Source organism: Colletotrichum tamarilloi (assembly GCF_030869305.1).
Source record: "Colletotrichum tamarilloi strain Tom-12 chromosome Unknown Scaffold_8.1, whole genome shotgun sequence".
NCBI lineage: Eukaryota > Fungi > Ascomycota > Sordariomycetes > Glomerellales > Glomerellaceae > Colletotrichum > Colletotrichum tamarilloi.
In genome coordinates, this window is record NW_026849391.1 from 61,086 (window position 1) to 89,041 (window position 27,956).

Here is a 27,956-nt window from a genome sequence, read left to right on the forward strand (position 1 = left end):
AGAGAAGTTTAAGTCGTTCTAGATCTTATTCTGGTGCTAAATTCACTGGGGCATACTCAATCTACTTCTATTCTCAGAACGTGCTGTTGCCTCCGTCATAGTTGAGGAAGTCAAAGTCAAAGTCAGCATCCAACAGTGAAGGATCCAGTGGTTCCTCTCCTTCGAGGAATCTCCAGTTCAGCGTATCCATGCCGGTCGCTTCCGACCGGGCAGAGTGAACTTCCTGCTGCGAATCATCGAGGGAAAGGTGTCCCGCTAAGTTATTATCCGTATTGAGAACGGTTTGCGGTACCGCTGCCACCTCTCCCTCGTCGTTACCAGGTGTCCGGGCCGTATTTGTCGAGGATTCGTCGAGAGCTGCTAGCGGCATCGGCGGCGGCGGCGGCGGCGGCGGCGGCCTCATTGATGGTGACCCTCGTCGATTCAAGTTTCGAGCTTCCTCTTGTCTCCTTTCGAAGTTGCGCCTCATCGTGAGCTCCAGATCATGGACAACACCTCGCAGTCCTGCTATAAGCTCCGGTTCCACGTTCGCAAATCTCTGTTCAACCTCCGCCTCGATACGCTGTCGGAGGAGTATCATGATCTCCCGTCGAGCATATTCTTTCCAGGACTCTTCCCGGCCGAGAGCCGTGATGTCGTGGTCGTAGTCTGCAGACGTTCCAAGTTAGCCTTGTCTACTTTTGTACCTTTATCGGACTATCACTTACAAGGTGTGGGTATTTCATCTTCCCTTACATCGAAGAGTATCCTGTATACTGCCTTCCACCTTTCTGCCTCTGTTTGCTTCGGCGAAGATTTCACCTTGAGCTGCCTCTTAGCGTCAGGGCCAAACTTGAACTCCCTGAGTAAATCTGATTCGTTGATGATGTCGCAAAGCTGATCGATGGATCCGACTCTGAGATGCCAGTCCAGTGCACTTTGTTTGTCAAACCAATTGCAACATCTGCTGCATTGGAACGGTGGTCTCTCATGGCGCCGATAGAGGTGCTCTCTGGGAGTAATCAGTCATGAGTCGATGGTATACCTAAGTCAACAGCAACAGACTTACTTCACGCGATGCACTGACTCCCATCCCGGACCTGAACAGTCTTTCTTCCTCACGTATGCTAGAGGATTCCACTTGAAGAACGGACACGCAAATAAGATGCCTCCCATTTCATCTCGGCAGCGTGGTACTTTGCGGGTCCTCTTCTTACCGCCGTCCTCTTCGTTATCGCTTTCGTCGCATTCATCTTTGTCACCGGACTTGCCCTGGTCTCTCCATCCCCCAGTTCCTTGTTTTCCGTCGCATGATTTATGTCTTTTTCGAGGCATTTGGCTCCGTTCACGCATAGTTGACCCCTCGGCCTGAGGCGAAACTTGGGCAGGTTCACCTGCATCCTCTTCTTTGATAGCGACAAAACTGCCGGTGATATCCTCTAAGTGACTATCCAAGTCGTGAATAAACGCATCCATGACTGTTTGAACGATCTGGCGCCTCTCCGCTTCCCTTGCTCGCATTTGTTGTTGTTGTTTATCCGCCGTCGAATCGCTCGCAATATCTGACTCTCCGTATTGGGAGACTGAACTCTCACCCACAGCCACTTGACGCTCATTCTCATGCGGCGACCAAGTGCTTTGAGTCTTCAACCGATAATCAGGCGATTCATGATCAGGCGTTTGACAATCAGATGTTTGATTGTCCGAGAGCTCAAGAACATCGAAGTCGATACCTTCTAAAGAGTTCTTTGAGGGATTGTATCCAAAAGTTTTGATCGATGATTGTCCCACGTGCTCCAAAACTGGTGGAGATACATGTCCGGGCCTCTGTGGTGGCCAGGAGTCTTCAGTGTCGAGTTCGTCGGAACATTCGATGGATAATTTTGTCTGGCTGCGCATGAAAATGGTAGCTGCAAAGTCCTTAGCGTTTTGTGGCGATACCACGAGACTTGGTGGTAGGTGTATACTGGTGTTAGTAAAGTGGAGTGGAAGACCCTTTCTTGAGTATCGCCCTTCTTGCTCGTCGTTATTCTCAGGAGGATGCCGACTAGCCAAGACCTGTAAGTCTTTGCTTTCCCTGAAGACTGGATCAATTTGACGGCGGCTTTTCCTTCCCGAATGTGCAAGTAGAAAGGATTCTCCGAGGTAGTCGCTCCTCTCAACATTCCCAAAGTTTGGTTTCAGGGTTTGGGGCTTTCGAGTCCAGAAATCACGAGCCGTATTCCTACTCTCTGAGGATGCGGTCTGATAGTCGCTTGTTGCGTCGTTCGTTTTGTCGTCCGTCTTGTCGTTCGTCTGGAAATTCGGGCCAAGGCTTTCAGATCTCTGAGCGAAAATCTTTGCTGGAAGGAGCTCGAGGAGCTCCAGACACTCTGCTGGCTTGAAATGACCGAATTGGAGACAATCGAAGGCTTTTGTGATGAGACTGTCCTTGCCGAGAAGCTTCTGGCAGAGAGCATAAACTTGATCGATGAAGTATCGGCTCGCAGTTTTGGTATCATCAATCTGTGTAATACCATCCCAAACGCCAAAGAGCACTCTCATCAGCTGGGGGTGCTCATCCGTGATGAGTTCATCGAGGTCTTCCAACAGTTTTGTCAGGGATGAAGGTGAAAGTGTGTCATGACTGCCGTTGATGCGGAAATACTGGATGATTTGGCCGGCTTCATTGGCCCACTTAAACAAGTGATATCCCTTGGTGATGGAGTCTGCGAACAGGGAACCCGTCTTGACTAATTCCACGATATGCTGACCTAGCAATGAAGAAAAGTCTGCCTTATCACGTGTGGTGTCTTTGGAGGCTCCCCAAATTCCTAATTTATAGATGAGTTGCTTCCTCCTTAACGGTCGGAAGGTTAGTATCTCTATTTGCAAGTGTTACGGTGTAGCGTACTGCACAGAGACACCGTGTAATATCCTCAAGTATTGGAGCAGTTCATCTATAGGGTGAAATCTGTACAGTTCGAGAATCGGCTGCTTCTCCTGCTCCAATATAGTATCCACGCGCATCCTGAGTTCGCCGGGAGGAAGCATCGCGGGTTCGACTGGGTTGATTTCCATGATTCGCCAGACTTTTTTTCGACAATAGAATATCCCGGCTTGTGGCAATGATTCACTTGACAAGGCTATGACACAAGGGGATTTTGAAAGTGTCGAATGGAAAGCAATGGCACTCTTATGGTCGGAGGATCGCTGGACGTGCCGGTGCGCGCAGTTGCGCACATGGGTGTCTGCGAGAACACCCGAATTCCTCAACACTTGTCAGCCTACTTCGCCAGCTGGGATGAGGGGCTGATTCCAGTACACTTTGGAGTCAGCTCAAGTGCATTGTGTCACAAAACCATGGTTAATGAAACAGCTAGCTCTGTTGCCTGAGCGAACCACTCAGCTCCAAGTTTGAGGGTGTCGTAGACCAGGGATGTCATTGGAGCCATAGACAGGTGTGGCTATTTCCTGTCACTGCACGCAAATGGCTGCATGCTTCGCTAAGCAATGGGCGGACCAAAGGATGAACTTTTTGGAGAATGAAACGGTTGGCCTTGCGTCTCGTCCCTCTGTCCAAAGCTCTTGTGACAACTGGATTAGATGGGTGGCAATGTAGACCTGAAGACATAGAGTGGGCACGGAAGCGATAATGTTCAACGGCCAGGCAGCCTCAGATTACATGAGGGTATGAGGCAATGAAATGTACTCTGCGAAGCGGCTGGAGAAACTGTTCTCAATGATCTCTTCCATTAGGAAGGCGCAGCACAGGACCACAAGTGACAAAGTCGCAAGAGTCTGCTCACCCATGACAACACAGCCAGCTTACACGAACGCCATCACGTCGTAAATTTGAAAAGAGCAGCTGGCTGACAAAAGCCAGACCCTGATCCTGTCCTCAGATGCCCGCTTCCCTTTGTCCCGTTTTTTCAGCTATCATGATACCTTGAGGAGGACAGCGATTTTGGTACGGGCAAACGTCAACTTAGAAGAGGTTTGAAGATGAATAAGACTGACTTTGAGGGTTAACTAGCTCCTCAAAACGGTCAATCCTCGTCTACCCACGCTCCTGGGACTCGTAAAGGCGGATTCTCGATCAGATCCCAAAAATCGCCGGCGAATTCCTCGGCTTCCAGACTCCAGACAAGGTTCCAATCTCCAGGTTCTGGCCCATAAGTGAAAGATACCAGTCGCAGGCCAGGTTCATATATCGTACTATTGTCCCAGGTCCTCAAACGTTCTTCTTGCAGCCGCGCCTCCCGCTTGAAATACTCCATCTCTCGACGGCCGTATTCTTCGAGGTCATGACCTGATATCTGCACGTCCTCCAGCCACCTTCGTAGAAATAGGGAGATTTTGCGTTTATATTTTGAGTGATCCCAAGGAGTCTTGTAAAGCGCGGAAATGAGTGGCGTGTAACAACGGGGTTCCTCCTGGGCGGCGTCAACAGACATCTGCATGCTGAGCCTTTGAGAGGACACTCCTTGAACAACCCACCGCACAAGTTTTCTCCAGCTAGACTTCTCATCGAAGGCCATCTTCGTTGCGTAGCACGATACGAGGCTCTCTAGAGAGCTGTCGAACGATGCATCGAGAATCACAATGAATTCAGCGGGCTTGATACCTCCATCGTGCTGTATATCGTGTAGTAGGATCTTTGGGTCGACATGGTACCAGTCTAAATGCGCGTAACGTACTTTCAGCGGGAGTTGATAGTACGTGGTCGCCAGGCTTCTCGTCATATATTGGTGAGCTTCGTGGTCCTTCCATATAAAGCTAGAGATGGCAGATAAGTTCAAGGTGGTCTCGTCTGGGGTAAAATAATCTTCCAGGCAGTCATCGAGGGCGACGTGAACCCAAATTTTGAAGAGCTCCAACGTTTCATTCGATTTGCATAAGCGTGCAAATGGAGCGAGACCCAAGGTTTGGCCATCCACGTCGTCCAAGCGTAAACCTATGCCAAGCAAATGACGAATAATTTCGATTCTTTCCCAATTGACTGCAGACTGAGATTTAGTCAGCGTCATAGCCATGTGCTTCTTTGTAGATACGCATACATGTAGCAGTGTCCATCCATCTTCGTCACGGTCGAATAACGATGACCGATGCTCCTCAATCTCACGTAGCGCGGGTATCCAGTAGCCACGCTCTATATACTCGAATATGGGGGTACTGCTGTAAGGTCGGACTGTCCAAGCTCGCAGGCAGAACTTCCATCCAGCGTGCGCTCGGTACGTCTGAATATCCCAGAGTCTCGCTGACACCCACCAAGGTAGCTGTAATCGTGCCTGGTATACTGCGAAGTATTACTATGACCCTTGCGCTTCACAAACTTGCCTAGGCACCCACCTTGAACGTCGTGATACTTAGAGTGCGGAACAGTCCGACTGGTAAAGCCGCCGAAGAAGGAAGACTGTGCATTGTGGAGTGGCTCCATTCTGGATGCTTTCCTAACAGAAGCTACACTGTTGAAGTCTGGCTCGTCTGTCAGCCGCACTTGTCGGCTTGAGTAAGCCTCGACCGTGAATGCGGTCGTTTCCGGTGTCTTAACGCCACTCGTAGTTGACTCGGTCCTATTAGTGATGGAGGCACTGGAAGCGTCGTTAGCAATGTCTACTTTCCGAGTAAATCGATGCGCTTACAATATCCTCGTATTTTGTGATAGCAACGCCATTTGCAGGGCGAACTGTAGCTTTTGCTGACAGCTCTGTATCAGGTCCTTTTTAAGCGTAACCCTGAGCTTCGTTATGCTCCTCCGTGACTTCTTCGCGGTAAGAATTTGCTGTTGTAAGTCTGTCGCCAGTATCTCCAGCTCGTTCGCCACTTGCTGACAACATCTCAGACTAGCATCTGAAGTGCCAGTACTCGGCGTGCCCGCCTTACTGAGCTCCACATCCATCTCTGTGAGGATAGCATTAAGAATGTCAACCTGTTCGACGAGCTGGTTGATCTCGCGGGGCACATCCTGGACTTCGTTCCAAAGCTTCTTGAGTTTGATTGTGCTGGAACCAAGCTTGCCGGCAATCTCGACGACGGTGAAGGCGCTGACGACAACGCCGAAGGCTTCCGCCATTGTGGATGGAGGTCGAACCTTTCCCTAAGTCACTGGTAATCTCTGCCGGTCTCAAAATTTCAGGCCAGGGGTTAAATGATTGATGGTCGTCAAGAAAGGCTCCGCTACAAATTAGAAGAATAGCTAGCCAGGCGTACGGGGCAGACCGAAGGGGGGTTGATGCGCTTTTCAACGCCCGAATTAAGCAGGCTGCGCGGCAGATAAGCCCCAGCAGTGCCTCCCAAGCGTCAGGCTTTCCTGCAGGCTGGATGTGCTGCATGGAAAGAGCCAATTGAGACCCAACACCACATCACTCGAACTGTCAGACCAGCGTTGCGTCTACCAATGAAAGTGAGCGCAAGGCGGGAAAAGACTGCTTCTTGATAGAATCGCATTGGCTTGCCACCATCAGTCCACGCCCATACTTCGATCAATCTTTCCTCACAGAACAATAGCCGCTGATACTACGAGAAGATCAGTAGTCGTACATCAAATCCAAACAAAGAGGACTTACTAGGTTCCGCCTTGACTCTCAGGCAGCACGTGCATCGTAAGTTCACATCACTTCAATGAGATCTCTCAAAAGATAGGCTTTCGCACCCAGTTATGACATGGTATAATTCTTCAAGAAAGTCTACGGTATGCCCCCGCGTATCCCAATCTATACATGTGAAGACGAAGGAAAGGTATCATCTATGAAAGTGATAAGTGTTTCGACCAACGAAAGTAAGTACATCACCAGCCTACTGAATGGTTGGAGGCGGCGTTGGTTGTCGTTTCGGCCTTGCAGGTGCAACTTCCGGTGGCGGCGGTGCGGGCTTGCGTTCATCATAAGCCGGCTCCGGAACAGCCTTCAGTGATTCTGGCTTGGTCTTTGGAGCCTCCGAAGCAGCCTGTGGTGGCTCTGTTGCAGTCTTCACAGGTTCTGGAGTCTTGTCGGCAGTTTTTGAAGCGTTCTCGGGTGTTCGTTCTGACGGGGCATCAGCAGACTTCGTCGGCGGCGTCGGCGGCTCAACCTTCTTCTTAACCAAGTCCTCGTCCCACACATCCTTCACAAGGCCCCAATACCTCGACGAATCCAACTTGGCATGCGCAACATGCTGACTCCCATCAAACCTCTCCTTGCGGACCTTGAACCCGACCTCGGCAGACTCATCCGCGTGCCTCTCCACATCACCCCAGTAAATCATCTCATCCTCTTTGCTGTACAAATACGCCCGCCGCCTCTCACTGCCCAAAAGCGACTTTTGCCGCAGCGCCGCCCACATCTTGCCAAAGAACCCGACGCGCCCGAACGGGACGTGGAAGAGCCAGAACCAGCCGATGAAGACGTGTGCCAGCGGCGCCAGGACCCGCGGCATCGAAGCCGAGATCGCGCGGTAGCTCCGCATCCAGTGAAATCCTCCGGGACAAGAGTCGTAGAGCGTCACGTGCGGCGGGAGCTCCAGACGGCCTGCGCGATCCGCATCGGCGTAGAGCTCAAGGAACTTTGCGAGGTTGGTGGCGCCACCGTTGGAGAAGACGTGGAAGAGGAGCTGCGGGGCTCGCTGGCCCGCCCCTGTCTCGGACGAGGCCGGCGGAGGGACGGAGTCTGCTACGGAGCGGATCACGGGCACCGCTGGCTTGATTTGCCGCTTGGAGATGCGGTTGGAGAGGGTGTGGATGAAGGGGCACTTCACGAGAAGGATGCTGGCGGAGGGGTACATTGCCATGTAACGCGATGTGTACTTTGCAATGTGGACGTCCTGGGCCGACATCCAGCTGAAGATGGCGACGAGTTTGGGTGAGTTCGGGTCCGGGACGGATGAGGGCGGGTCGTAGAGGAACGTCGTGGGTGAGAGCTCTTGCATGGCTGGCAGGGGTCCGGCAGCGCCGGTGGGCTGGTTTGATGCCATGGTCAGTGTGATTTGGGTTGTCGTGTGTGAGAAACTCTCGACAGCGACCGTTGCTTTTTGCGACCAACTATCCGATGAAGAATCCCGGGGAAGGGTTACAGTCAACGTTCAAGGTAGAGATGCGGGAGGGAGACGAGGTGAGGTTAAGATATAACGTAGTCAGAGCTCCAATGGGATGGACGGGTCACCTAGGCAGTACATTCTCAGCCCTATCCTCGGGTCTTGTCGTCATCATGTTAAGGTTGGCTAGGTTACCCTTTCCGGTAAGTGCCTCGGCTTTACATCCCTGCCGCACGGGACTTTGGATGTCTCAACCAAATCCTGAGGGATTCACGTTGAGATCTTGGCTTCAATTCTCTATCATTGTCAAAAAAATTGATGGGAAAATGAGGCAGTCCGATCAGACCGGGGTGACACGAGTATAGTCAGGCCAGCGGCCCGCCGGCGGGACATGGACTCCGATTCTTGTAGGCCGATCGGTCCCCAACTTCGGAGCTGAGATCGGGGGTGTCAGCACCTTATTCTGGCAGCATATGTTGTGGGATGGAACCCATCGTATTGGTGATTATGTCATGAGCCCGCTGTGAGTCCTCGTCAGACATTGCCATGTATCATTAACGTTGCTCAATACAATTCTGAGGTTAGACCCTATGTAGTAACCGTAGTGAACAGTAGTGCCCCAGATTTCAGGGGTTCAATGGACGTCGCTTCTCGTGTCAGTCGACTCGGTTGAAACGAAGTTCAATTGGTGGCAACGACAGTGGGCCGGGCATACTGCATGACGACAATGGTGGCACGTTGGGCAGGACATATGCGGATGGCGCGCCATCTCGCATTTAACATGAAGGAACAAACAGATCTGCCGAGCAGGGGTTGAGAGCTGAGAGTTTAGAGACCGAGGTGTATGCTCGGATTTTTTCTTTCACAACACGTTGACAGCACGTTGAGAGCATATGGTTTGGCCGCGAATGACAAGCGTGAACAAACATAGGACCCATCTGGTGTTACCGAAGCTGGATGGCGCAGTGGCGAGGCAGGACTTTTGTAAACTCGAGAAGCTATCTACCTGAGATCAACAGATGCTGTTTCAACCCGATCACATTTGCTTGAGCCGACTTCCGATAGCATGTGCGTGGTCTGAGACTCCTTGCGTTTGTTCAATAAGCTGGCCGACTCCCGAGTAACGTCTGGTCATACTGGTACCTGAATGGCATACCTGGCAAATGCTGCAGGTATCCGTCTAGTGTAATCAAAGCAGTCTGAATGAGACGGAATATCGAAACCCTAGCTGAACTTGATGAATTCCCATTGTTTCAATCAGATACTTAAATCATATTGCTCCCAATTCCTATGCCCGACCATAAGCAAGATGTGCTACAAGGGGGATCGCGGATGACCCCCACAATAACACAACCACGATGAGCTAGGCTCTAGTTTATGGAAAGTATTCAAGTCCGAAGATTACTGAGCTAGAACCAGCTTCTGTCTTGAAGTAATGTGACATTCGTAAATATGGGTCGATAGGAAGTTGCCAAGGTCGTTTGTATTAATATGTAAGGGAGTGTAAGCCGCAGATGAGATATAAATGAAATCTACACCAACAGACCGAATAGCTTACCTATGGGCAGCGAGAGTGGATGAAATCGGGGACTCGTTGCGGGTCTCGGCTATGAGCCATGAGCCATGAGCTTCTTAGGTGATTCCGTCGTCGTTTGTGAGATTTCAAAGCCAATGGAAGTATCAATGATATGGGCGGGAACTTCGCAAATGCCTTACAAGTCAGTGGCAAACTGCAACTTCCTCAACGGGAGGCCAGGATATCAAAGGAAGGTACGCTGTTTCCGTGTGGATCTAATCCTTCCAAGATGGACGTGGCATCCCGAGCAAACGATCCAAGGCAAGCGGTACTTGCCCTTCCCGTCATCCACGATGGCAACCACTTCATGTACCTCCTTCCAACTTCTAGCAGTCACAGCCATACACACGCTTTCCTAATGTTACAATTCGTCCAAAGGGAAGTAACGCAGACGGGACCAGCCGAGATGGGAAGCACATTCGTGTTTGCTGCGCCTTCCTGCCGTCACCGTCCACCCCGAACACACGTCCGAGGATTGTCCCCCATTTCAAAAACCCTTCATCTTCCTCGCCATAGACAGCTTTCCTCAGCCTTTCTCTCCGACATTTGACCAGCGTCCTCGTTCATCTTCAAAAAGAGACTCAAGCTGTAGCTCAACGGTCTCGTCCCTTCTCTTGTTCCATCCATCATTCCTTTCAACCACCCTCATTTTCCCATTCTCTCCGTAATCCAAGACGCCATGAAGGTCGCCAATGTCCTCTCCTCTCTGTTGGGAGTTGGTCTCCTGTCCGCCGACGCCGTCTTGGCCAAGGACAGACGCCGTGTCGGTGTCGAGATCAAGAGCCCTCTCAAAGGCGTCAACTTCCAGCGCATCAAGGCCTTTCGTGAGGCTGCCCCTGATGAGGTCTCAGGCCGCACCCAGAAACTAAAGCCATTCCATGGCAGAATCACCGGCCACAACGCCGCCACTGCCTTGGGCGCTGCCCAGCCTCGAGATCTCTCTTCCAGCTACCAGAACATCACAGCCTTGTCTCCTTGGGGTACTCAATATGCTGTCGAGGTCACCTGGGACGGCAAGCTCATCAACATGATCTTCGACACCGGCAGCAGCGACACCTGGGCCACCAGTTCCAATCTGACGTGTACCAACCTGTCAGGCACTGCTGTCTATTCCCCTGAATCTTGCGGCTTTGGACCGGACAAGATTAACGACTTCAAATATGGCCCCGTCGAGGATGTCCACTTCGCCTTGAGCTACGGTTCTGGCGAGCGAGTGTCCGGCCCCATGGGTTACAGTGACATCGAGGTGGCCGGCATCGTCGTCAAACAACAGCAGGTCGGCCTGGCCAACAAGACGTACTGGATGGGCAACAACTACACCAACGGTGTTCTCGGTCTTGCCTATCCCTCGATCACTAGTGCTTTCACTGGCGACATGAATGAGGATCGCCCTGCCTTCCAGGTTCCATACTCGCCCTTCTTTACCAGCATGGTTCAGCAAGGACTCTCTTCAGACGCCTTCAGCGTTTCTCTCGTCCGCAATTCGTCTGGCGTAATTGGATGGGGTGGCCGCACTGGTCTGCCAATCACTGGCCCCACGGCCTACACCGATCTCATCATTGTGAGTTTTGACCAAAACAGGATGACAGCTCAGTATGACTTACAATCTTGCAGACCAGCATCAACTCACAGCGTCCCGACGGTAGCTGGCAATACTCATACTACACCATCCTCGTCGATGGCTTGCGTTGGGGATCCACGAGCGACACCAAGAAGTACCTGTACATTGTCGACACTGGCACGACGCTCATGTACGTGCCTCCGCCCACAGCCGAGGCTATTGCCAGATCTTTCTCCCCCAGTGCCATCTACTTATTCCAGTATGGCGGATACTTCGCCCCTTGTGATGCCATTGCTCCCAAGATAGCCGTCATCATCGAAGGCGCAAGCTTCTTCATCAACCCTGTGGATCTCATCTACCGCGGACTGGTGGACCCTCTCACGGGTTACTGCCAGATTGGTATTACTACCGGTGGCAAGGGTCCGTACATCCTGGGTTCAGTCTTCCTACACAATGTCGAAGCCTACTTTGACGTTGGTGCTGGTCAGGTTCGCTTCTACGGTCGCGAAACCTACGGTGCCACTCCTCAGCTCCCCGAGAAGTAGAAATGCAAGCAGCGGTTTGGTAGTTTCGAGGACACTTCATCAGGTCTTTTGTGATTCGGACTGAGACTACTTAATTTCATGTAGGCTGTTCAACAAGATTGGGATGAATTTGCTGGGGTTGTTTTGGGGTCATGTTGGCCAAAGACATAGTAGCTTACACAGAGTTGTACTTGTACTGGTGAGATAGGGTTCAGTCTAATGAATGCCACTTGCCTCATACTTTCTTTGAATGCTCACTTGGAATCGTGTTGGTGAGGTAGTAACCTGGCCTCCTCGTCGGCGCCGGGGGCAGCCTGGTAAAGTGTGATATCAGGTCAGAGACAGCAGCAGTTCCAGCGCAGGCGGTGTTTCCACAGTGGACGAGACTGAAACCAGTGCTCGGGTCGGGACTTATCGGAGTGGTGACGAGGGCTTATCGAGTTCTAGAGTCCTTATCGATAAGGAACCTCCGTGAGGTCACTGCGATGGCGCTCTCATTTCTGCCACTTGGTTCAACACTTCACGATCCAGGCCCCTCGGCAACACTTACTCACACCTCACCGACTTCCTTCCAAGCGATACCGACCTTGCTGCTGCTGCTGCTGCTGCTGCTTCGGAGGCCAGCCCTCTCCTTCTTTTCTCCTCTGCAGATTTCTTTTCGGCCATCTTCCTGTATCTCTTGCACCACCTCTTCTTCGCCGTCACGATCGTATCGTCTCAACCCCCATCGTTTGCGGTGTGCGGCGGTTACTCGGCAGTCGCTGTACCGATCTTTTGGAACCCCTCCGACATCCCCCGTGGTCGGCAACAATTCTGGGAAAAAGACTGGAATAGTGTTCTTCCGACCTGACCAGCCTGGGAAGCGACCTGGACGAAGGCATTCCCGAATTAACCAGCGAACTACCATAGCCCAGTTTCAAAGCAGCTCAGCCATCCACCATGGGTATCGGAGTGATCCCGGCGAATAGTGCCGATGAGAGCAAGAAGACACCTCGACGACAGCATACCTGGAGCTTCAGCAAGGTACGATATTACCGAATTTCTTAGTCTTCTTTTCTTTTTGATGTTCAAGAGCTTTGAGATTTTTTTTGGGGGGTCGTTGTTTTCCTGTTTTGTTTGCGCGGATTTCAGTAGTCTTGTTTACAGTGCAGCACAATGCCATGCACCGGCTTTCTCACAGGCATCGTCAAGTGACTTTTTTCTCCCTCTTTGCCCAGTCGATGGCTTCCTGGCGGTGTGAATAATCACGCAGGGGTGTTGGTCAGCGATGGAGGACCCCTCCCCTAGCCTTTTTTTTCCTTCTGGACTATTTGATACGATCTGGCAATCGTGCCGATTTGTTGGATCCGAGTCCCGGCCGGCTGGACCTGCTTGTTCGGAGCTGCTGGGCTGGGCTGCTGGGCTATGAGAGAAAAATGACCCCTGGAACAGTCGTTCAAGCCTAGACTCCTATGCGGATAGAGGCGTTTCCCCCAGCAAGTGCGGCGGTGAAATTTCCCATGTTGCGTGGTCAGGAGACTTGTCCCGGGTGACCTTTTCCCCTGGCGGGTTTTCGTGGGGGTCAGATATTAGTGGCCATTGGATTGCTCAATTGAGCCTCTCGAGAGCTTTGGGCACCTGGATGACTATGATTCTGTTGCCCGCCAAGTGGTTGATGCAATGCGAATATGATCGTTGGGTCTTTGGCTCTCTGTGGACTCTGGTGAATAGCCGCAGCCGGAGGTCGCCGAGCAGCAAACAGATGAGCCGTTGGAGTGAAAACGATTGGCAAAGTTGTCAAGACGTTGGCGGCACTAGAAAGGGCACTCTTAGGAGCATTTGTGGTTGGAATGGGAGGTTCAAGTGGACTGGAATTTGGGTTTCATTCTTCAGCATGAAGGGTCCTTCTTGTTTGCATCCTCGTCATCGCGAAAAGGTAGTCTACCGAATTCCGGTAAACGTGGTATCATGAGGAGGCTCCGGCTATGTCTGGCAAGTCAAATCGATCAGTTCGGCGTGGTCTGATGTCCACCTCGGTTGTTCTCGGTGAGAGTTGCCCTCTTGGCTTTCGGGAGGGTGGTGAACCAAGGAAGCCGACTGGCGAACTGACAACCCAAGGCTCAAGCTGGGCGCGAGTAGGATGCGACATGTCCCGGTGAGCGCTGTGGATGCGGGGATGGTCCGCTAGAGTTTGCGCTGAACTGCTGGAGCTTCAAGGCTGGAGCTTCTGCCCTCGACTCGAGCTGCCCCTCCAGAGGCCCAGTGGGCTAGGCTCCCCGACAAGGGGCACCGGGGAAAGGCGGGCAGAATGAGGGGCACCCGTATGGGGGGGATTGGAGTTCGACCCGGGGCATGGGGTCCAGTGATCCTCTATAATGGAGGGGCGGGCAGACCACGGACTAGAAGCCGCGCGAGGGGGAGACGGCGGCCTCTGCCGTTGCGCACAATGGAACGAATGACCTGCCCTGCATGCATACCCAGTTAGGTACATGCAGCTCAAGGGACACCTTATCCATCTTGTTGTGTCTGCTCAAGGTACCTTAGCTGGTGAAGCTGCTGGTGGTCTCAGTTGCGGACGGGCGAACGGGACGTCTTGAGGATGGGACTTTTCCTTTCCCTTCTATGCTTTTTGGCGTTCTTGCTCCAATGGCATCGGGCTAGAGAACAAGTCCCATTCTACCTGACCCTCCGTATGGATAGTGCAGCCTTTCGTCCACTGTTCGGTATTAGGGACCCAGCACATGTCCACAAGGTACCTTCGGAAAGATGGGGTCACCAAGCAAGCAGTGCTGTGCTCATGGAAGTACCTTACCCTTACCTTACCTTGACCACGGATACCCTTCCGCACAAACAGCGATCCATCCCCCGGCAAGGCACATGTCGCATCAGTTCATCCAGTGGTGGACTTGATATCTGAACTGGGCAGACTGACCTGATGGATGAGCTGAGCCTGGTGTCTCTCCATCATGGCCGTTGCCGTCGTTGCGCCCGCTGTTTGTTCTTTGAGGGTTTGAGTCTCATTAAGGTACCACCGAGTCCAGCGATTCCATACCTCTACTCTCAAGTACTTACCTCACTGCGAAAGAAGTAATGTACTTGCTGCTCTCGGCTCTTTGCTGGCAGCCAAGTTGATTCCAAGCAGCTTCCATTGCCTACCAAGTACCTTTGGTATTCTTGTTCCTCGGGATATCCTCTCGGCAGCCCTTGTCCTATTAGGTTCCCCCTCCTCGTTTACCTATGTTTTACGTACCTTTCTCTCGATCCCCTTCACACTTTCACAGACTTACGCACGCCGCCCATCCACTCATTACTCCATGCCCTCCACCCTCACCTTTCACCTCACCTAACATCAGGTCACTCTCTTCTCCTCACTACATCATCGTTCCCCAAACCCTGTGCAACCTCAACTGTGCTGTTTCTGCATCTCCTTACACCTACACATACCCATACCTCTACCTACCCTTACATACATACCTTGCCTCTGCCTGCAAACGGAATTCTTCAGCAAACAACGTTTCGAATCACAGCCGTTGGCTCAGTCTTCTCCCTAGTCCCTACACTTTGCCAGTATCGTTATCAAAGAAGTCAAAGAGACAAGGACCCCCTCCTTCTTCTCCTACACTTCTTTCAGCAGTTCCATGTCGTCCGGTTCAGACTGACCCTTAACCCCCGTCATCCCCGTCACCCCCGTCCCAAAGTCACCGCACCCGCCCCGAGAGTCACGCCCGAGGGGTCCCGCCTATTTGGGCGTAGAGCTACTGCCACGAGCTGGAAGCATCACGCGAGCTGCCTTCCTCCACGCTCTCTCTTTCCACGCCACTCAATTCATCTCCAGCTTCCTTCTCATGCCTACGCGTTTTCAGCTTCTACAACATCCTTTTCCTTCTGTCTCGTCATAACAACTTCCGCTTGGACAACTACCAAAAAGAGAGAGGGAACGAGAGAAAGCACAGCGTCAAGATGCCGGCCAAGACTAACGGTATAGGCATTCAGGTGGAGGATACCAAGATATGCGTCGTCATGGTTGGTCTGCCCGCTCGGGGCAAGAGCTTCATCGCTCAGAAAGGTGAGTAAATATTCTAGCTGCGTATTTCTCCAGAGAATGTTCAGCAAACGACGCCGCTACCACTTTGGCGCATTTTCACAGCGTTGATATCACGATTATTTGACACTGACGTGATTGGCTCAGCGCAACGCTATCTGGGTTGGCTCTCCATCAAGGCAAAGACCTTCAACGTCGGCAGCTACCGCCGCCAGGAGGATGCGCACCCCTCGGCCGACTTCTTTGACTTCTACAATACCGAGGGCGAGCGCAGACGTCGCGCCGCGGCCGAGAAGGCCATCGAGGATATGCTGGCCTGGTTCCGCCAGGGTGGTGTAATTGGCATCCTTGATGCCACCAACTCCACCAAGGAGCGCCGCAAGTGGGTTCTCGACATCTGCACCAAGGAGGGCATTGAGGTCCTCTTCGTCGAGAGCAAGTGCGACAACGAGAACCTCATCATGGCCAACATCCGCGATGTCAAGACTACCTCGCCCGACTACCAGGGACAGGACCCCGAGGAGGCTGCGCTTGACTTCCGCAACCGCATTCGCAACTACGAGAAGGTCTACAAGACGCTTGACGAGGATGGTGATGAGAACGAGTACACCTACCTCAAGATCATGGATGTCGGCAAGCAGGTTATCATCAACCGCATTCAGGACTACCTTCAGAGTCGCGTTGTCTACTACCTCATGAACTTGCACATTCGCCCTCGCTCCATCTGGCTCTCTAGAGTATGTGTCACTAACTTTGCGCTGTTGAGTCTTGGCTAATGGTGAACAGCACGGAGAGTCCATGTACAACTTGGATGGCCGCATTGGCGGCGACACTACGCTCTCTCCCCGTGGTGAGCAGTATGCGCGCAAGCTTCCTGAGCTCGTCCGCGATTCAGTTGGTGTAAGTCATTCCAAAGGAAGTATCTTTCTGTCCAGGTTGCTGACCAACCCACAGGACGACCGTCCCTTGACCGTCTGGACCTCGACTCTCAAGCGCACCATCGCTACCGCTCGCTTCCTCCCCCCTAACTACAACCAGTTGCAGTGGAAGGCTCTCGACGAGCTCGACTCCGGCGTCTGCGACGGCCTCACCTACCAGGAAATCAAGGACCGTTTCCCGGAGGATTTCGCCGCCCGTGACGAGGACAAGTACAACTACCGCTACCGTGGCGGTGAGTCGTACCGCGACGTCGTCATTCGCCTCGAGCCCATCATCATGGAGCTCGAGCGCAGCGAGGACATTCTCATCGTCACCCACCAGGCCGTGCTGCGCTGCATCTACGCCTACTTCATGAACAAGAGCCAGGCCGACAGCCCCTGGATGAACGTGCCCCTGCACACCCTCATCAAGCTCACCCCGCGCGCCTACGGAACCGAGGAGGTGCGCTACGAGGCTAACATCCCCGCGGTCAGCACCTGGCGAGGCAAGGGTTCCACGGCCAAGCACGAGAACCCGATTGCGGAGTGTACGTGAAAAGAGTTCTTGAAATTGGTTTGTGGCTCAAGGTTGACTGAAGGATTGGAACAGGAACTTGAGGGAAACGGACGCAGGCGTATCTGTCTTGTGGTCACAATCTCTGTGACTGGGACAATTCGAGATCGATTTGAGACCTGCGCACGCAAAGGATTTCTTTTTTTCTCTTGACGACGACGACGTTTTCAGACTCCACTTTTCGGCATATTCCACTCGGTTCACGATGGCGTTTAAGGACAACACGGAGAGAAAGAAAAGATGACCTATTACAGGGACGGCGGCAAAAAAACGCGGAGAGTGGTGGCATGACGCGTCGGAGGGAACCCGACACCCATTCTCGATGGAACAAATTACCTTGCTTTTTTACTGGACCAGACGAACGTCAACACGGCGACAGCATCACCCTGTTTACACTTCTCACTCAGAGGTGGGCTCCCAAGCTTTCAGAGTCTTGCGGTTGCTGTTGCGATGCATCTGCCGTCCGGTATCACAATTACTTTGCACTTGCTCAAGATCCTACAACTACTCTAGGACAAATGTTTTCAAGGTTCGACAATTCACAACCAAATGAAAGGGAACGAAAGGGAGGGGACAAAAATTGCATCGATCGGACGGGGGGTTACGCAGGCGGTTTGAGTGGTTGCGGACACCGGCATAGAGGTTCGTGTTGGACCAAGGACCAAGGACCGTTTGACATCCGTCTGGGTGTGACGAGGGACTGGACGGTGGGAATTTTCCCTGGCCGGTCTTCTCTACATGTTCCCTTTAGTTTCCCAGTTTCATAGCTTCATGATGAATGTACCTACGTTAGGTACCAATTACGTTCTCGTTCGGTTCGGTGACTGACATCAGAACTGCTGTGTTCTTGTTCCTACCGAGGTTGGTAGTTGAGCATTCTTGAAGATGACGGCGATCGAGATGGTTTGTGCAACTGTCCCCGTCCAGTTGCGTATAACGAGCCCCATAGGAGCTGGTTGGTAATTTCCAAGCCAACCTTACTAACTATACGTCGAGCATCTCGACAAGGATGAGATCTCGTTCCCGATGGTCTCAAGCTGTGATCCTTGGGGATGGCCTGTATTCCCAGAATTACTCGGTGATGTGTACGCTGCAGTGACCTTAAGAAAACAAATAGCCAAATAGAACGCACAAGCATCTCATCATCGAGAGAACCCGAGGTTCTTGTGGGTCATACGTTGAAAATGATCGTTCGAGGGTGGCTTCTACCGTGGTGGCCTCGATCACAAACTGAAAAGCTTGGATTCAATTTCAAGCTCTGCTCTAGAGCATAAAAGCCAGAGACGTCTGCATACCTATGTTCAAGACGATGGAGGCGTTCATGAGGCCCGCCTTTCCATGAGTTCAGCACCCGGTACGTACCTTTTGCCCCGCATCGCATTCCACTCGGGGTGGATTAACCACCTCCGTTATCAACCCAGACTTTTCAGACCGATAAGAAAAAAAATTCCCAGGCGGGAGAGGGTCGACACTTTTGGTAGCAGCTTGAGAGAAGTCCCTTCTGGCCGCCTTTACTGCACGGTTTTCTACTACGCAATTTTTGCATTGCAAAGAACCGCCACAAAAACCACACAACATGGACGCCGCCACGAGCAAGAAGAGAAAGTCACGCGACTCCAATGGCGTGAAGGTCTCTAGCAAAAAGCGAGCCGCCGAGGCAGAGATCCCCGCCGCCACGACGACCGCAGAGGCCCCCGCGAAGAAGTCCAAGAAGGTGAAGCGCAGCAAGCAGCCCGAGGCCGAGCCGGAATCCGACAATGAGGCGGTGAAGGAGCAAGTCGAGGCCGGCAGCGACGCCGAAGATGTCGAGAACGAGGAGGAGACGGCCGCCGCCAACTTCAAGACGGCACAAGACGACGAAGACGAGGGCAACGGCTCCGACCTCGACGACGACGTGCACGCGCCCGCAAAGGACACCGCCGACGGCGAAAACGACATCCCCAACGCGCAGCAGCTCTCCCTCCCGCCCGCCGCCGGCGCCGAGGCTCACGACTTTGCCGAGCTCAACCTCTCCGAGAAGACGATGAAGGCCATTGGCGACATGGGCTTCACCAAGATGACGGAGATCCAGAGGCGGGGTATCCCCCCCTTGCTGAGCGGCAAGGACGTCCTGGGCGCGGCCAAGACGGGTTCCGGAAAGACGCTCGCGTTCCTCATCCCCGCCGTCGAGATGCTCAGCGCCCTGCGCTTCAAGCCGCGCAACGGCACCGGCGTCATCGTCGTCTCGCCCACCCGCGAGCTGGCGCTGCAGATTTTCGGCGTCGCGCGCGAGCTGATGGCGCACCACTCCCAGACGTACGGCATCGTCATCGGCGGCGCGAACCGCCGCGCCGAGGCGGACAAGTTGCAAAAGGGTGTTAATTTGCTGATTGCCACGCCCGGCCGCCTGCTGGATCACCTGCAAAACACCCCCTTTGTCTTCAAGAACCTCAAGTCCCTCATCATCGACGAGGCCGACCGGATATTGGAAATCGGTTTCGAGGACGAGATGCGGCAGATTGTCAAGATTTTGCCAAAGAACGACCGCCAGACGATGCTCTTCTCCGCGACGCAGACGACAAAGGTCGAGGACCTGGCGCGCATTTCGCTGCGCCCGGGACCGTTGTATGTGAATGTCGACGAGAAGCAGGAGCACAGCACCGTTGCGAACTTGGAGCAGGGATACGTGCTCTGCGACGCGGATAAGCGGTTCCTGCTGCTGTTCTCGTTTCTGAAGCGCAACTTGAAGAAGAAGGTCATCGTCTTTTTCAGCAGTTGTAACTCTGTAAAGTACCACGCCGAGCTGCTCAACTATATCGATTTGCCGGTGCTGGATCTGCACGGCAAGCAGAAGCAGCAGAAGCGGACGAATACGTTTTTCGAGTTTTGCAATGCCAAGCAGGGTACCCTTATCTGCACCGACGTTGCCGCTCGTGGTTTGGATGTGAGTCACTCTCTCACACACTCATGGATGCAATGGTGTACTAACAGAACTCGCAGATCCCCGCAGTAGACTGGATCGTCCAGGTCGACCCCCCAGATGACCCGCGCGACTACATCCACCGCGTCGGCCGAACCGCCCGCGGCTCCAACAGTAAGGGCCGCTCCCTCATGTTCCTCCAGCCCAGCGAGGTCGGCTTCCTGACGCACCTGAAGGAGGCCCGCGTGCCCGTGGTGGAGTTCGACTTCCCCGCCAACAAGGTCGCCAACATCCAGTCCCTGCTCGAGAAGCTCATCAACCAGAACTACTACCTCAACAAGAGCGCCAAGGACGGCTACCGGTCCTACCTGCACGCCTACGCGTCGCACTCGCTGCGCACCGTGTTTGATGTGAATAAGCTGGACCTGGCTAAGGTGGCAAAGAGCTTTGGGTTCTCGACGCCGCCGAGGGTGGATATCACTGTTGGCGCGAGCATGAGTCGGGATAAGAAGACGCAGGGGAGGAGAGCGTACGGAAGTCAGCCTAGGAACCAGCAGAGTGGTACCGGTGGGTTTTACAAGAAGCGGTGAGTGGTGTCAGTGGATGAAGAAGAAGAAGAAGAAAAGGGAGGGAAGAGAGGTTCTTGTTATTGCTGAGATGGCATGGTTCCTGTGAGAATAGATTTTGGTCAGCACGGCGTCGCGTTCATCAAAAATCATGATGGTTAAAAATGGTAATTGGGACTTTGACTTGTTTTACAAGATTTTGGGACTGCTTATGATATGTGATTGTGAAGTAAAGACTCGATGGCCTATAACAAGGGGGAAAGAGCATCGCCTCTCATTGTCCGCTGCTGACGTATTCTCAATCCAGTCTGAAGAACCCAGACTTATCCAAAGGATTTGTCGAGCTCAATGTCTACCGGAACGGCAAGAAACATCCATCTTTCAGAAGGAGGCCAGCAAGTTGAGGCCAGCTTGGTCTACTGAGCCCGTCAGTCGGATGGCCGTGGCCAGGGAGCCCGGGATCTGATGCATTGTGAATATACAGAAGAGCTCACCAGAATACTCTATTGAATCTGTTCTTCCACACCGGCTATGGGCCTCAGACCGGGCTCCTCCTGCTTCGCTCACCCCGTCTCCGGGCCACGCAATTCTCCATATCTACACCATTCGGACGAGAGCTCGAATCAACCACATTACCAACCCAACCCATCCCATATCTTTTTCCTTCCCACCCAGCGTGCCTTCCTTTCTTCGGAGAGTTTCTTCCAACTCTTTTTTTCTTTTTCTTCTCTGGACCACTACTCGATTCGTTCTTTCTGCTCCATCCATATATCACCAAGAAGTCGTACGTCTTTTGAGCAAAAAGGGAGATTAACGGCAGGTCGCATACAAGCTTCGCCCTTTCAATCAACAACAAACGAATCACCAGACACATTTTCCGTCTACTTTCTCACCACAGTATCGAGGATCAAAGTCAGCTTTGAGCAAATACCACATCTCGGAGTATCCCAGTCAAAAGACAGGTGAAGATTTTACTCGATACCCAAAGAAACGAGACAATACACCAGAGATCACCTCAACCCACAGCCACTCCGATCATTACTTCCTGCCCCCTTCTTTTAGGACGAACTCTTTGTCAATCAGACATTCAAGTCGGATCCGATATCACAAAAAACACCCTCGTAGCGATTAAGGGACTGCTAAGAACTCACTCAACACTCTACAAACAACACCCATCTCAATCCAACAACTCAAACCCCATCGTTCACAAAGAATCAACTCCAAGCAACCTCAAATCACCCAAACCACACCCAAGAACAACCAAGATGTGCACCTACACCTACACCCTGCACACGGCCTGCATGCACAAGCAGTACCAGAACATGATGGAATGCGTCCGCACCCGCACCGGCGACAGCACCACCCGATTCGGCACCTACAGGACCCTCCACGGCGAGCTCACCCTCAACAGGCCCGTCCACCTGCCCGAGGAGGAGCCCTTTGACATTCCGCTCCGGGAGTGTCGCGCTCGGCCCCGATTCGCTACCCGCCCTGTGTCTGGGCTTTGTGTTGCTTGTAAGAGGGCAGAGAGAGAGAAGCGGGCTGCCGAGGCTTTGAGTAAGTTTTCATTCTTGCTTTACTGTCTGTCTTTGATTGTTTTTCTTCTTTTTGTCAAAGATGCCTATCTCGATCTTGGTTCAGCGATACTGCCTTGCCTAGAAGTCTATGCACAGAGAACATTTTATGATTCAGCATTGTTCAAGGTTGTATCCGGTACTACATCTACACCGTAAACAGATCCCTATTCTTCACCATTCTTCTCAATACGCATATACCATGCGGCGTACTCGCTTGGAGATGATGATTGACTAAGGCTGGTGATATAGAAGCTGAGCAATTGGCGGGAGTTGCCGACATGCCGGCGGGTGTGAGAAACAGCATCATGGGGTTGGAGACGCTGGTTGCTGCCACCAAGAGGATGGATCTGGAGGATTGAGGGCTATGATACATAGCCGATCACCTCAGCTCACCCTCTTGGGGGCAGCAACTGGTGATAGAGATTGGAGAAGTGGGTTATAAGGGCGTTCATTACGGAGAGCAAGGGAAAGTGTTTTTCGGGACCGTTGGCATGGACTTTAGGAATGATACCCCCCAGATGGAATGATGCGTAACGACATCAATTGAGATTTTCTGGTCTTGATGAATATGGTTCCAGGTCCACGCCAATGTTGAAACGACGTAGAGATGGATGGTGATGGTGATGTTAATGATGGAAGTTGGGCGGTGGAGGCCGGCGCCGAAGTGACACGGACGCGTGGGGCAACCTACCTTCGACGGGGAAGGGGTCGGCGAATTGGCGGCGGGCAGGGACTGTGGGGGAAAGAGCACCGAGGGGAGGGGGATCGGCGGGTCCATGCTTTCTTTTCCTTCTTCGAGGTTGGCACCACCGTCTGACGGTTCAGGGTCGGTGGCTTGAACTTGGGGAATGCGTCAGCCACTGGTTTCTTCTAGACTCGACCTCCCGTCTCCAGAGACAGATTGAAGACTGGCAGACTTCTCGATTGATGTGTGTGTCTGATTGGATGTGTTTGATTACTCCCCCCAGAACCGATTGAGCTGATTCAAAAGAGGGGTCTTGTCTGCCGCCGTCGTACTACAGAAACGACACATGACGCTCTGGGCGCTAATTGGCGAGCCATGTGCTACTTGGATCGTCTGGCGTCTGTCAGATTTGTTCTGGATCCCGGTCTACGTACCACTTTCACCTTCCACGCCTACCAAAGGTACCTGGGTACGGATTGTCAGAGGTGTTTAATGCTACTGTCTTTGTACCTAGGTAGAGTAAGACGCATAATACAGGATTCAGTCAGACTTTCAAGGGGAACGCCAGCCACCAGGCATATTAACAACAGGTTCGTCCCGTTGTTGGAGTATTCATGCGCAGATCGATGCAATCATAAGCTGGGCAAGACGATATCAGGGGTCCAAGAAAGCGAGTGTGACGGTGCCAGCCAAACTCAATTGCTTCACTTCTGATGCTCTGACATGAATACCTTCGTTACCTTGCCAAGGTACGAATAGAGGTACCCTGACCTGACTGCCCCCCCTTATCCACCTGCCTTGAGTCCTTACCCCATGCACCTCGCACCCACGAAGAGAAAGTACCCCGGCCTCAGGTGACAGTGATGGATCCCAATCCTTCCAACATGTTGGATTGCGCCAACACCAACAGGTATAGGTGCAGATGCGGTTGCAGATTGCAGACACCCAACGACGCGCACTCACACCCTTTTTGCCTCTTACAGCCCACGTCAGTACCTACCTTACATAGTGTGTGTGTGTACGCAGTACGGAGTACGAATGCGCCTTTAAGCCTTGCAGCATTCGCTGAGCCCATTCTCATTCCCATTCCCATCCATCATTCCATCCCGTCCCCCATCTTTCCTGGCTCAGGTCCTCCCCGCTTGGCCCCGTCGCAATCCACCAATACATCATACCTGGGCAGGCACCTCACCTCGCAATCCCACGTTTCTACCTATCTCCGTGCGCGCCCACCCCCATAACTCCAGCCGCAGCCAATTACTACCTTACCTACTGCTACCACTTACCTCACTACTCCCACCACCACCACCACCACTACTACGGCTACATCCTCACAGCATCACCACCCGAGCGAGCTCACATACCCGACCGCCCGTATATCCTTCCCTTTATAGCATCGCATCGTCCTTTTCCCCCATTGCATTGTTTCTTCTTTCTTGCATGCGTAATCCGTAATCGATCCTAACCCCCGCGCTACCGCTCGAAAATGGCCAAGAAAGCGCGCCAGAGGGTCAGCTATGGTATGTCTGTCGTGTGCATCTTCTGTCCGTGCCGCTTTGCTCTGCTGTTGGTGCTCGTGTGCCCGCTGCGCTTCCGTCGCATGTTGGCTGAGGCCGGCGACCGCACCCCCGCACGTCCGCCGGGACGAGCACCTGGAGTCTTGACTTTGATCGCGAGAGTCGGAACTGTCTGCAGCGTTCCCGAGAATGTCAATGGCCTCGCTTGCTAACCACACATGGTCAAACAGTCCTCGAGCTCCCAGCTGGTTCGCAAGGCGGCGGCCACAGGCTAGGCGTCAATGGCCTCGCCGTCGACAAGGACAATGGCATTCTGTAAGATCCCGCGATCCACGATGCAAACCGTTGCCCTCCTGCTACCACTTACTACAACTCCTCTTCTCTGCGCCGCTACCCGCTGACACTGCTGCGCTCGCAAACAGATACTCGGGAGCCCGCGATGGCTACATTTGCGCATGGGACCTCAACCTCAACCTCCAGACCGGCGGCAGCGTACCACCCCCCGAGACCAAGACCAAGACCACCTTCCGCTCCCAGACCCAGGCGCACATGGCATGGATCAACGACATTGTCCTCGCTAACAACAACTCCGCCGTCGTCACCGCCTCCAACGACCTGACGGTCAAAGTCTGGCGCCCACACTCCGAGACGAACGATATTGCCGCGACCATTGGAGGACACGCCGACTATGTCAAGTGCGTTGCTACACCCCCTGGCGGCTCCGTCAACTGGGTCGCCTCGGGCGGCTTCGATCGCAAGATATACCTGTGGGACTTGAACGGAGGAGGCAAGACCCTCGAGATCGACACTCAGGGCGACGAGGTTGCGGAGAAGGGCTCCATCTATGCCTTGAGCGTCGGTCACAGCATCATGGCCAACGGTGGCCCCGAGTCGGTTGTGCGCTTATGGGATCCGCGTTCCGGCAAGAGAGTGACCAAGTTCGTCGGTCACACGGATAATGTACGCGGCGTCCTGCTCAACGAGGCTGGCGATAAGGTGCTTACGGCTAGTTCCGACCACACGATCAAGCTCTGGAGTGTCACAGCTGGACGCTGTATGTACACATTCACCATGCACGAAGACAGCGTCTGGTCGCTCTTCTCGGATGACCCTGAGCTGGGCACCTTTTACAGCAGTGACAGGTCTGGTTTCGTCGTGAAGACGGACGTCCGCGGCAACCTCGAAGACCTTGACGACGGAATCTCTGTTGCGGTCGCCCACGAGTCTCATTCGATCAGCAAGGTTGTGGCGGCAGGCGATTACATCTGGACGGCAACCAACACTTCGTCGATCAACCGGTGGTCCAATATCGACACAGGCCCTGACTTACAGCTTCCCGAGGCTTTCCAACGCCAGCGGGCTGCGTCCACAGCTTCGAGAACCAGACAGCCCTCGAGTCCTCCACCTGCGAACCCCCCAAAGAAGGAAATCTCACCAAGATCCATCTTGCGCATTTCCAACACGGCAACATTCCCAGTACAAGCCGCTCCTGGCCCAGAATCTCCACCGGCAGTTGGGAATCATGTGCCGCACGGGACCGAGCCTATCAACCAGAACCCGGAGGAGACCATTGAGGGCCAGTTTGGTTTGGTCAAGCACAGGCTCTTGAACGACAGGAGGAGAGTTCTGACGCTCGATACGGCCGGTGACGTTCTCATGTGGGATCTCATCAAGGTATGTTGGCTGCTTGTGTGGCTCGAGGATGAATCACTAACTCCCGCAGTGCAAACCAATCCAAAAGTTTGCAAAAAAGCACCTAGAAGACGTTGAGATTGAAGTCAACACCACAGAAGCTGTAGCTCCGTGGTGCTCTATCGACATCAGCTCCGGAAGTCTTACTGTAGTTCTGGAACCGTTCAATTGCTTCGATGCAGAGATGTATGCGGATGACCTGGAGTTGGAGGAGCCAGTAGAGTTCCGAGAGGACCAGAGAAGTAAGAGATTTGGGAGACTAAGAACGACCATATGCTAACCGACTCATAGTCAATCTCGGCAAATGGATCCTCCGCTACCTGTTTGCTGGCTTGATCGATGAGGAAATCAAACGCGATGAAGCGTACCGTGCCACGCTCAACGAAGCCGTCGAACGGAGGCTACAAGCAAGCCGCGCAAACCCTCCCTCGTCAATAGCGATTCCTACCGACAACGCGTGGGATGAGAGTTCGGGAATGACACCACGTGCGAATGGCTCTCATTACCCCATGACACCTGGCATGGCTATTGGTCTCGCTACACCGGGGGCTTCTGGCCGCCTTCACGACGTGCCAGAAGGAGCAGCCACTCCATCTAGTCCCCTTGACAACAAATCATCTCAGTTCAGCCGGCCGTCAACCGAGCGAGAAGACTATTTCACAAGTGCCATTGGGCCGATCGAAGGCGCTTCGAAGCCTACCGCAGCACCCGCAACGCCTGCCGAGCAAACGGCAGCTCCCGATGCCAAGACCCCAGCAGACGCAGGCAAAGACAAGGAGAAGGACAAGGAAAAGGACAAGGACAAGGATGCAACCAATGGAAAGTCGCCCAGCACAGCGTTCGGCAAGAAGTTCCGCATGGGCATGGGCATGTCTTTTGGTAGCAAGAAGAGTGGACGATCGGCGTCGACTACTGCGCCGGAGAAGCCAGCTGTGGTGGACGAGAAGGCTGAAGAATCCGAGGCATCATCAACCCACGAGAAGGAGGTTGATGACAGTTTCCTGGGCGCCATCCAGAAGATTCGCAATGATTACGACAAGTCATTGACTGAGAATCCCGAGAAGCTCATCGAGACACAGGTTACGCCAAGCTTGGCAAACGACACACCAGTGCTCAAACTGCCTCCTGGTACAAAGGTTGTCCTTCAAGAAGAGACGACTGGTGGAAGTGCCAACATCTATCAGGGTACTGTTGAGACAGTCGGCCAGGGGGCGGATATCATTGAGCAATGCGGCCCCATGTGGTTGGGCGAGGTGCTGCTCCAGAATCAGATCCCTATCAAGGAGCCTGTTAAGGTCTCATTCGTCCTTCAGCCATGGCAGAACAGCTTGCCTGACATTGCAACAACGGATGGCAACAATCGCCTAAACGCCAATAGGATGCTACGCGTTAAGAAGATTTTGGCCTACGTTGCGGAACGCATCGATCCCCAGCCAGAGAACCCAGAACCGGATGCTCTCCTGCCTCATGAGTACTTGGAGCTGTATTGCAACGAACAGGTAAGTGCCCCATGCATGCGCCCTGCTCGATCTCTGCTAACCTGGCTTAGTTACTACCCATCACAATGACCCTTGCAACCCTACGAGCTCACATCTGGAAGGGTGGCAATGACGTTCAGCTTCACTACAAGGCAAATGGGCGCAAGGAAATCAAGGAGATTAAGGAGGCTCCCAAGGCGGAACCCGAGCCTGCAGCGGTAGCACCGTCAGCAGCGGAATCTGACCATGCACCATCGACAGGCACCGCAACGCCTCCAACGACAGGATAGTCTCTGTCTCGAGTGGTAGGGTGGTGGCAAGGGAGACCACATTTCCAAGTGAGCTTGCAAAAGATGCAGCTGCCGCAAAGCTTCAAAACCATGAGTGTGGTAAAGAAAGCC

At 53.2% G+C, this 27,956-nt stretch overlaps 8 protein-coding genes across 8 annotated transcripts; 5 read left to right on the plus strand and 3 right to left on the minus strand.

The window, feature by feature from the left end:
• Nucleotides 1-73: 73 nt before the first annotated feature.
• Nucleotides 74-3,039, minus strand: CTAM01_03367 (uncharacterized protein; the record flags this gene model as incomplete). The annotated part of the gene is made up of 4 exons (XM_060519403.1): nucleotides 74-648; nucleotides 708-991; nucleotides 1,049-2,818; nucleotides 2,873-3,039. 4 exons carry the CDS (start codon nucleotides 3,037-3,039, stop codon nucleotides 74-76), a joined length of 2,796 nt encoding a protein of 931 aa, XP_060385609.1.
• Nucleotides 3,040-4,007: 968 nt separating this feature from the next.
• Nucleotides 4,008-6,034, minus strand: CTAM01_03368 (uncharacterized protein; the record flags this gene model as incomplete). The annotated part of the gene is made up of 3 exons (XM_060519404.1): nucleotides 4,008-5,257; nucleotides 5,311-5,552; nucleotides 5,604-6,034. The coding sequence occupies 3 exons, from the start codon at nucleotides 6,032-6,034 to the stop codon at nucleotides 4,008-4,010; spliced, it is 1,923 nt and encodes a 640-aa protein (XP_060385610.1).
• A 722-nt stretch (nucleotides 6,035-6,756) lies between these two features.
• Nucleotides 6,757-7,908, minus strand: CTAM01_03369 (uncharacterized protein; the record flags this gene model as incomplete). The annotated part of the gene is made up of 1 exon (XM_060519405.1): nucleotides 6,757-7,908. One exon carries the CDS (start codon nucleotides 7,906-7,908, stop codon nucleotides 6,757-6,759), a length of 1,152 nt encoding a protein of 383 aa, XP_060385611.1.
• A 2,315-nt stretch (nucleotides 7,909-10,223) lies between these two features.
• CTAM01_03370 (eukaryotic aspartyl protease) lies at nucleotides 10,224-11,650 on the plus strand (the record flags this gene model as incomplete). The annotated part of the gene is made up of 2 exons (XM_060519406.1): nucleotides 10,224-11,105; nucleotides 11,159-11,650. The coding sequence occupies 2 exons, from the start codon at nucleotides 10,224-10,226 to the stop codon at nucleotides 11,648-11,650; spliced, it is 1,374 nt and encodes a 457-aa protein (XP_060385612.1).
• Nucleotides 11,651-15,361: 3,711 nt separating this feature from the next.
• On the plus strand, nucleotides 15,362-17,123 carry CTAM01_03371 (6-phosphofructo-2-kinase; the record flags this gene model as incomplete). Its single annotated transcript, XM_060519407.1, has 4 exons — nucleotides 15,362-15,674; nucleotides 15,798-16,387; nucleotides 16,437-16,550; nucleotides 16,605-17,123. Coding segments are annotated over 4 exons (1,536 nt in total), but the record flags the coding sequence as incomplete, so codon positions are not given.
• A 1,594-nt stretch (nucleotides 17,124-18,717) lies between these two features.
• CTAM01_03372 (ATP-dependent RNA helicase HAS1) lies at nucleotides 18,718-20,630 on the plus strand (the record flags this gene model as incomplete). Its single annotated transcript, XM_060519408.1, has 2 exons — nucleotides 18,718-20,064; nucleotides 20,121-20,630. 2 exons carry the CDS (start codon nucleotides 18,718-18,720, stop codon nucleotides 20,628-20,630), a joined length of 1,857 nt encoding a protein of 618 aa, XP_060385614.1.
• Nucleotides 20,631-21,871: 1,241 nt separating this feature from the next.
• CTAM01_03373 (uncharacterized protein) lies at nucleotides 21,872-22,542 on the plus strand (the record flags this gene model as incomplete). Its single annotated transcript, XM_060519409.1, has 2 exons — nucleotides 21,872-22,163; nucleotides 22,433-22,542. 2 exons carry the CDS (start codon nucleotides 21,872-21,874, stop codon nucleotides 22,540-22,542), a joined length of 402 nt encoding a protein of 133 aa, XP_060385615.1.
• A 1,812-nt stretch (nucleotides 22,543-24,354) lies between these two features.
• CTAM01_03374 (WD domain-containing protein) lies at nucleotides 24,355-27,845 on the plus strand (the record flags this gene model as incomplete). The annotated part of the gene is made up of 6 exons (XM_060519410.1): nucleotides 24,355-24,388; nucleotides 24,616-24,700; nucleotides 24,808-26,059; nucleotides 26,109-26,319; nucleotides 26,369-27,576; nucleotides 27,627-27,845. 6 exons carry the CDS (start codon nucleotides 24,355-24,357, stop codon nucleotides 27,843-27,845), a joined length of 3,009 nt encoding a protein of 1,002 aa, XP_060385616.1.
• Between the last annotated feature and the right edge of the window lie 111 nt (nucleotides 27,846-27,956).